Here is a 9,406-nt window from a genome sequence, read left to right as displayed (position 1 = left end):
GTTTGAAACATGGGATCACGAAGAACGGGACCTTTAAGATAATACCACTGAACTCACATGAACTGATTTCAGTATGTTTTTAGTACCTTTATGGATCTTCAGAGAGGAAGTACTATTGCTGTCTATCTATGCAGGCCTCGCTGAGCCAATCGGATTTCATCAAAAATAACTTAATTTGTGTTCCGAAGATTAACAAAGGTCTTACGGGTGTGGAGCGACATGAGGGTGTGTAATAAATGACAGAATTTTCAATTTTGGGTGAACTATTCTTTTAACATGAAGGTAGATTCTAAAATGTTAAGCAAACAAACAAACAAACAATAAATGTTTTCATCTGAAAAACAGGATGGAATGTTTTAAAGTGAAGACAAACCAACAAATAAAGCAAATCATCTTTTGCTAATGCTATGATGTCTTTGCAAACCCACTGGTTTTCCCACCAAAAATGATGTCACTTCCTGGAGAATAATGTTGCTTTTTGTTTAGATATAAAAAACCAAATTAACAGGATGGAAAGTTATATTGATTGCCAATTAAAACAATATTTTAACCAATATACTAAAAACACATAGCATGCAAATGTAGGTATTTGAAAGATAAGCTGTTAACGCAGAAAGCACGAGGCGGATGTGGATGAGTTTGTGGTTTGAGAAGAATTGACTTCCTTTTTGTATGTGTGAAACGGTCCATAGGTCAGACACACTGGTACAGCTATTATTCACACACACACACACACACACACACACACACACACACACACGCGCGGTGGTGCAGGTCATTCACCGACACACACTTTTTATATTGCTATAATTAGAAGAAAAAGTTTATTTCAGGGTTATGTATGTATGTATGTATGTAAGCATGTTCTTAGAACCTGCATTAAGTGTTGCAGGTAGCCGGTAAATAAACGCTTGCTCAATCCTTTTGCAGCTCATGTTGTGACGCAAATGAACTCTAGGAAAACTTTGGACAAGCTGCTACGCTCATATTTCCTCACCGTCTACCAAAGCTAAAGACGAGCCTACTTTTAAAAAACAAAGGCAGACAGATCGACAACACAAACCCAGCAGGGAACTGCTCTTCTGTCGTACACGTTCTTTTTAGTGATTCTTTCGAACTGATTCGTATAGCGTTTTTAAAGCGGTTCATTGTGAAGCATCGTTCGAACCGATTCGCTAAAGTGAAACTTACCTAATGGTACTAGTGCTCTGAACCTCAGACATGAGCGAGCGTTTTATGAGAGAGAGTAGAGGATATGGGAGGAGTTGACGTCTCCTAAAAACTCTTCGAGAACGGTTGTCCACCCTGACATGTTTTTACACCGATTTATAGCTACTGTCCGTGGGTATGACACCAAGCGCGTCTCCACTATGTTTATGGTCGAGACTGTCACCCTATTTAACATGGACAGAAGACTCGTTTAGGTTTGTCCTTTGTCACTACCGAAACCTTTAACACCCTGTGTGGGATTAATTTGGAATATTTGGAGACTTGAAGCGATTGTCTAGATGGAAGACGAGCCGCTGCTTACTGGCAGCATCAACCGGGGTTCAGGAGATTATGGATCTCATGATAGTGATCAACATCAACATGAAGAATCATCAAGATCAGGACGGCTGTCCTATTCAGTGACTGACGATTCAGAGGAGCAGGGTATGTGTTCACTCAGACCTGAGACAAGTGTCCTGGACTGACTTCAAACTTTTCTATAACATTGTTCAGACTTATCTTCTGGTGTCATATTCACTTACTTTCTGTTTTTGCTGTCAGACAAACACACCATTGTCTCCTTATTGATTGAGTTGCCCTTTAGGTCACTTTGACTTCAAAATATGTTGTTATTGCTTTCTTGCATGAATCAGATTACAGAGATTAAACACAGTTTCTGCCTTACCCTGGAGCTGTTTTTATAAAGTGTTGCAATATATAACTCTTATGTTAGTCTAACCTAATTGCTGACTGGTTATGTTTTAGCCTGTGATTTTATATACATCTAGTGCAAAGTCAAATGAAACTTTCAGAGTCCACAATAGCGTTATCACTCAAGGATGGTTTGGATTTGCTGGTTCATATCCTGTTGAGAAGCTCAGGTTTGGCAGGAGACTCCTGGATATCCTGTGACACTGGTGCTGTCAGGACCTGAAATCCGAGCCACACACATCATTGTCTAACATTCAAATTATATATATTTTTTTAAATTCAGAATAGCCTACATACAGGTCATAAAATGATCCAGTAAATTTCGCACCTGTGTCCAGTTACATAAAACGCTTATAAAGTTAGTCAATGTTTTCTTTAAGACTTGTCATATATATATATGTGTGTGTGTGTGTGTGTGTGTGTGTGTGTGTGTGTGTGTGTATGTGTATATATATGTGTGTGTGTGTGTGTGTATGTGTATGTGTATATATATGTGTATGTGTATATATATATATGTGTATGTGTGTATATATATATATATATATATATATATACACACATACACATATATATATATATATACACATACACATATATATACACATACACACACACACACATATATATATATATATATATATATATATATATATATATATATATATATATATATATACATATATATATATGTATGTATGAGCTGGGTAGATTACTTATGAATTATAATCAGTAATATAATCTCTTAGATTACACATTTTTGGTAACATAATCTGACTACTTTTGGATTACATTTAGATTACTTTTGTGCTAACCCTTATTTGCATATATTGTAGGATAATCTTGTACTATTTTCACAGATAAAATGAAAAAATATATTCCAAAAAATATATTCTATTCACCAACAAGAGCCTCAACAGGTACTTTTTAAAGTGCAATGTATGGACAGTTAATACTTCAAAATACTAACACTAATGTACCTGTTAGTGTTTGCTGATAGTAACACTGAATAATATATATAAAAAAAAACTTATGATTTTAAAACATATTTACTTCAAATTAAGTACATTTAGAAAACAGCAACATTACAAAAACAAATATTGAAAAACATGAAATTGACAGCAATATCACTGCTACATCAAATATTTCATCTATATTTCTTATATTATTTTTTTATATATAATATGTAATCATGTAATCCATAAAAAAAATTAAGTGTAGTCTGATTACGAGTATTTTAAAAAGTAGTTTACTCTAATTGCAAGTACTTGATTTTTGGAACGTGATTACGTAATCCAGATTACATGTAATCCGTTAATACCCAGCTCTCTCTCTATATAATGTATATTACAGTTACATAAAAGTGGATTGGTCTAATTTGAATCCAAAAAATAAGACAGATATAATAAGACTCCTTGGCAAACTGCTAGTTGGTCAGACTAGTTCTTTAAGGTGCAGTATAAGCGATTTCACTGTTAAAAGTGGATCAGACCTAGCCTGGTAATACCAGACTCTGCTACTTCACTTTGCTTCGTAGACAGAGTCTGGAATGGCATAATAGAGAAGTGTTTTCTCTCTCGCTAGGGGACGCTTGTCTGAAGTTTAAAATCATTGGTTACCCGTAAGCCAATCAGATACGTTTAGTTATGACGTATGTTATCCGCCTGTACAGCCGCATCGAAGCACAGACATCATGCATCGAACTCAAATCTATGATTGAACTTCCACTGTAAACCTGTTGTAAACACATGATGATGTGAGCGAAATACCGGAGTGAACATGGCTGTAAACGACTTTTGCAGATTATGCGAAGTTAATGCATCCCGAAGTTAGCATCCCGTGTCTCGTTTCCCATTTCCGCGGTCGTTTCGGTTTTCGATTTCTCTAACCTACAATGTAAAACTCGGCGCTTAGCATCTACGTCACGGCTCTCAGCCCGCCCTCTGTTCGTTGATTGGCCCGGCTGTTTCCAGACCGGTGGCAAACACAAAGCTCTGACGCTGTATCAGACTGAGTACAGAAGCGAAATGAAATTGAGCGGAAGTAGGAAGTCTGACGTAGTCAGGCTAGATCAGACCGAGCTCCACAACACACTTGTAGCCAATCAGCAGTAGGGGGCGTGTCCACTTATGATGGGGGAGGAGAGAGAGTGAGATTTGAAGGAAGACTGTAAAAAGAGAGTTGGCTGAGAGACAATACAAAAGAGTAGTGTTGTCAAAAATATTTCGATATGTATAGATACTGAAATATCTGAAATGATTCCAATACTCCTTTCTGCAGTACCGATACACCGATACCAGCTGCTCTTTCTTGCTCTCATCTCTGAGAGCGAGTTGACATGCACCCACCTCCTCTCTGTCAGCTCTGGTTAAATAGTGTTGGTGTGACCGGGTCTGAATTTTGGCGCAGGATTGCGCATAATTCTACTCATTCCCACAATTTCACACTCACATCTGAAGCGCACACGCATAATAAAGCCTCCTCTGACACAAAAGTGCCAAAATGAGCTCTATTTCGTGGCTTATTAATGGTTAAATATACTAAAAAATAATGCCACAATGCCTATCTTGGTGAGTATTAACTTAAACACAGTGGTAAACAGTTCAGGAAGAATGTGTGACAGTATTTTGGATTCGTGCGAGTGTCTTAAAGGGACAGCAGCCTAATAAACGTGCCGCCCTCTATGTTGTTAATGTTAATCAAACAACGAAAGACAAAGAGAAAATCACTTACTGCTCTTGACTGATTGACTTGCGTTATTTTAATTGAATAATCTGTATTTAATTTTTACAATGAAGATCATCCAGTGTGTATACTTTGATTTTTTTATTCAGTTTCTTACCTGAATGTTAGACCTACCTGAAAAAACAAAGCAGTCTATTTAATTTGTATCTTTTTTTCATTGCATTTATTTGTGCTGTTGTTCGTAATTTGTTTATTTGTTCTTATTTTATTACTGTTTACTCTTTTTTTATTTTTTTTTATTTAGTTTACCATTTGAAATTGCTTTGTAAATGTATTGCAACAAAATGACCCCTTTGTAAAAACAAATACAGTGGTATCTAAAATGGTATAGAATATCATACATTCCAAGGTATTGTTAAAGTTAGAAATTCCAGTATCATGACAACACTACAAAAGAGAAAACTTCAGAGGAATATCACTGGTAAAAGAAGGGTTATGATCAGACAAGAGCTTTAGGACCCGTGTTAGCATTAGAAAAGGTTTCCAGCGCTGGCCTGAAAATGGATGCCGAGGTTGTGTTGTTTTTGCTCCATACATGAGTGACATTTGTTTTGCTGTTTTGTTTTTTACAGAATCAAGATGTTGCTGTAATATTATAGCTATAGTAACATGAGGTTTTTTGTTTTGAGCTCTGGAGCAGGTGTGATGCTGGTGACTAACCACACATCTTTCTTGTATATACTCTTCTGTACTATCTGTTCACTTTTTGTTTTTCCTTTATGTTTTCCTTCGCTGTGTTTTTTTTGTTGTTGTTGTTGTAACGAATGATAAAGTATGATAAATATTGTTGTATGATAAACAGACATCCACTCCTGGATTGTGTTCTTGTGCATTTGGGGGCAGAGCAATGAAGGGAGGGGTCAGTTTTTTTTGGGTCGATTTCAAATATCAACAGGGTTTCTCGGAAATCACTCACTGCACCTTTACGACAGTTGTAACAATGTGGCTGTGTTTTTGCAGCTGGCCACAGATTTTGCTCTGAGATTGTTTAATTGAGTGTAATATGGCAATGATGCTTTTGAAGCAAAAATATCTTTCACTGGAGTTTTGTTTAGATTATAGAGCTTTTAATATTTGTACTTTGAATCTCCAATGCAAAAAAAAAAAAAAAATCTTTTTGCAAAATAAAATAATAATAAAATTTTTTAAAGTCAAGCACATGAACAAACTTTTTTGTTTATCCATATGTTTTTCCTATGACACAGATGCAGATTCAGAACTCTATATCCAGCAGGCAGTTGTATTTATTGAAGATGCAATTCAGGTTAAAAAATATTTTTGCTTTATTTTTTCCACATTTATGTATTTATATATTGATTGATTGTCTAATTTCCCTGTGTGCTCTTTCCCACAGTATCGATCCATCAATCACAGGGTTGATTCTGGGTCCTTACGGTTATACAGATGGTATTACTCCAGGATATGTCAGTGGTAAGAAAACATTTTTTTTAAAGGACAATATTTTGCCAACTACGTCCCATTCACGTGGGCAGCTGGTCTGACTGGTACCTAAAAGTTGACAAAATTATCCCGTATCAGATTATATACAGTCTTATTTTCCTCTGGAAAATCAAATAAAAATAATTTATGACTCATCTCGCATCCATGGGAATTTTGTCAAATTTAATGCTATTTAGAAGAGAATGTCCCTCTCCCTAATTTCATGTGTCACTGGCTAACAACAGATATACCAGCAGATCTTAGTTCACCTTCTGTGACATAAACTTAAAACTATCAGTGTTGGGGAAAGTTACTTTTAAAAGTAATGTGTTACAATATTGTGCTACTCCCTGAAAAGCAACAAATTGCATTACTTACTTTTTATTGAAAGTAATGTATTATGTTACTTTTGCGTTTACTTTACTTTACTTTTTCTAACCTGGGCTTGCTTGTTTGTTTTTTAATAATAAATAAAAAGTTATATTTTTTGGCAAATGTAAAGTCCCTTTCACACCAAAAGTGAAACGAATAATCCTCAGGCTGAAGGAAATGCAAATTCACACCTGTACAGTGTGAAATGTGAAAACAAAGAAACTTGCGTTACTGATTTGAAAAGGTTACTCCGATATTTTGTTGTAAATTTAAGGGTAATGTGTTACTTTACTCCTTACTTTAAAAAAGTAATCTGATTACTTGACTCATGTTACTTTTAATGTGGTTCCCCTAATGCTGCGTTCACACCAAACGCGAATAGAGCGTCAAATTCGCGTCTACCGCGTCTAGTTTGCCGCTTGAACATTTTGAATGCATTCGGGCGTCTAGAGCGAAATAGACGCGCGTAAAAAACAAGCGTTTGAAGAGAAATTGACGCGCGTCCGAGGCGAAACAGCAGCAAGCAGGCTCCTGATTGGTTAACGCGGCGCGAATTTACGCCAAAGTTCAAATTTTTCAACTCGGGCGTCAGACGCGAATTCGCGTCAAACGCGTAAATGCACAAAAAGCACCATACGCGCGTATCGCGCGAAATGCTCAATTCGTGTCATTCGCGCGAACTAGACGCGCGAATGAGGCGAATTCGCGTCTTCCGCGCCGCGCTAAACGCCTCATTCGCGCCGCGAGACCTCCAGACGCGCGTAAACGCGTCTTTACATTGACTTAACATTGAAATCATTCGCGCCAGACGCTCTATTCGCTCTATTATGATAATAAAATGTTTTTGTATAAGTCTTTAATTCTATTTTGATCAATTTAATGCATCCTTGCTGAATAAAATAATTAATTTCTTTAAAAAAAAATTGTACTAACCTGAAACCTTTTCCTCAAGATCCACTTTCCTGCAGAGTTTTGCTCCAAACCTAATCAAACATTGTATAATTGAATGAGTGCAATCGATATCGTCCACTATGGTTTCAGACACCACTACAAATGGCTGTCCCCTCAAATATGCACTGTATAAGGGTACAGGGGGCGATTTTGGACACAGCCCTAGAAAGTTATAGGCAGGTGAGTTTGATCAGGGTTGGAGCTAAACTCAGCAGGTAAGTGGATCTCGAGGGCCAGAGTTGAGAAACACTGCTCTAGCTGCTCACTGTCTCTATCAGTTACACACAGAATTGTTACTGAATCTGCTTTCCCACACTCTCTCTCTCTATCTTGAAGGGGTCTGGGGTTCACCATTGCTGTTGTACTGGCACTGGCCTTCATTGAGAGACCCTCCTCTCTAACCTACACTTCAGACATTCGTTTCAAACCCAAGCCCTGGGAGCCTCCCTGTGGACTGACGGAGGGGATCGAGATCGTCTGCCTTTGTATCTTCATCCTAGACATCACTGTGAAGGTAGAAATTCGGAAATATTCAATTGACCATTGGGAAAACTTGTCTTTATTTGTCTTTCAAATCCATTTGACTGACTTTATTGTGTGAAACACAAGAGGAAACAAACAAGAATTGTCCATTTTGATTTCATAGTGACTTTAAATTGACCTTCTTAAATTAAACTGTCACTATTAATTTTGTGTTGTTGTGGTATATGTTGCTTAATATTGTATTAAGGAAGGTGTTGGATGTATTGTTTGTTTTGCAGAGCTATCTGATAGGATGGGAGGAGTTCCGTATGAACAAATGGCTGATTGGTTATATAATAGTGATTGCAGCATCAGTTATTGATTGGATGTTGAGTGTTAGCATGATGTGTGATGAGGTGAGTACACTATAACAGCAGGTTTCAAACCGGTCCTGGAGCCTCCCCAGAACAGCGCATTTTGGACGTCTCCCATATTGGACACACCTAGCTCAGGCCATGGAGTACATGAGTTAATTCAGCTGGTAAATAAAGGAGACATCACAAATGTACAGTGTTGTACAGGAGGCTCCAGGAACAGTTTGAAAACTCCTGCACCGTAATATTCCTTCCTAGTATATTAGTATATTATACTGATTCCAAACTCTTAACACATGGAGGATTATTAGTGCCACTTAATAATAAAATGGAGGAATTAATTAATTTCTGTATTCAAGTAAATTGTAAAAGTAAAAGTTAATTATTCACTTTTTTTTTACTTTATTTATTAAATTAAATGTTTTTTAATTTGAATAACAATAATAATAACAATAATAATTAAATTGAATAACAATTTTAAAATAGTTAAATGTGACAATAAAGCAATTCATTCATAAATCACTCTTCAAATTGACAAATAAATAGACCTGTTTAAATTAAATCATTTAATCAAATGTGATCTGCCCAACTCTATTATCAAATAAAATAAAGAAAATGTGTAAAATCTTCAAAAAAAAAAATAAATAAATAAAAAAAAAATTATCTTTTTTTTTTTAAATCTTTTTTTTTTTTTTTTTCTCAATTCAAGTTGAACAAAGAGAGGAGCTTGCATTCATAATAGTGGAAGATTTCTTACAAAAAATACTTTATTTAGAGGCCAAATAGCAAAGACAAAACGTGTCGATTCACATCATCATCATCATCATCATCAGTGTCGTAGCACACACTAGCACAACTGATTACTGTATTACGTCCAATTAAGTAAACTCAAAAAGTTTATTTAAATTTTTTTCCTTTCATTTTAATACATTTTTAAGCATAAATAAAATAAACAGTTTAAAATATGCTTATTTGTCCATTTGGTATGATTTATCACATTTTTATTTTTTAAATAATACATTGATAATTGATTTCTTCATTTTATTTAAGCAGCACTTTACAGTCCTCCATACACTTAAAGGCATAGTTAACTCAAATCTCATTTGCAAGTGCACATCAAACTTGACATGAGGGAAATTAAATAA

At 35.8% G+C, this 9,406-nt stretch overlaps 1 protein-coding gene across 1 annotated transcript in view; it reads left to right on the top strand.

Moving 5' to 3' along the window:
- The first annotated feature begins 790 nt into the window (after window positions 1–790).
- The window catches only part of tpcn2 (two pore segment channel 2), a 28,689-nt gene continuing 20,073 nt past the window's right edge, over window positions 791–9,406 (top strand). The window contains exons 1-5 of the mRNA XM_048186195.1: window positions 791–1,653; window positions 5,868–5,926; window positions 6,017–6,093; window positions 7,762–7,939; window positions 8,187–8,303. Of these exons, the coding sequence (XP_048042152.1) occupies window positions 1,509–1,653; window positions 5,868–5,926; window positions 6,017–6,093; window positions 7,762–7,939; window positions 8,187–8,303 (576 nt within the window). The 5' untranslated portion in view covers window positions 791–1,508. The remainder of the gene's footprint in view (window positions 1,654–5,867; window positions 5,927–6,016; window positions 6,094–7,761; window positions 7,940–8,186; window positions 8,304–9,406) is intronic.

Source organism: Megalobrama amblycephala, linkage group LG3 (genome assembly GCF_018812025.1).
Source record: "Megalobrama amblycephala isolate DHTTF-2021 linkage group LG3, ASM1881202v1, whole genome shotgun sequence".
NCBI classification, from domain to species: domain Eukaryota; kingdom Metazoa; phylum Chordata; class Actinopteri; order Cypriniformes; family Xenocyprididae; genus Megalobrama; species Megalobrama amblycephala.
Note: the sequence above shows the minus strand (reverse complement) of the source record. Positions and strands in the feature narration are given on the sequence as shown.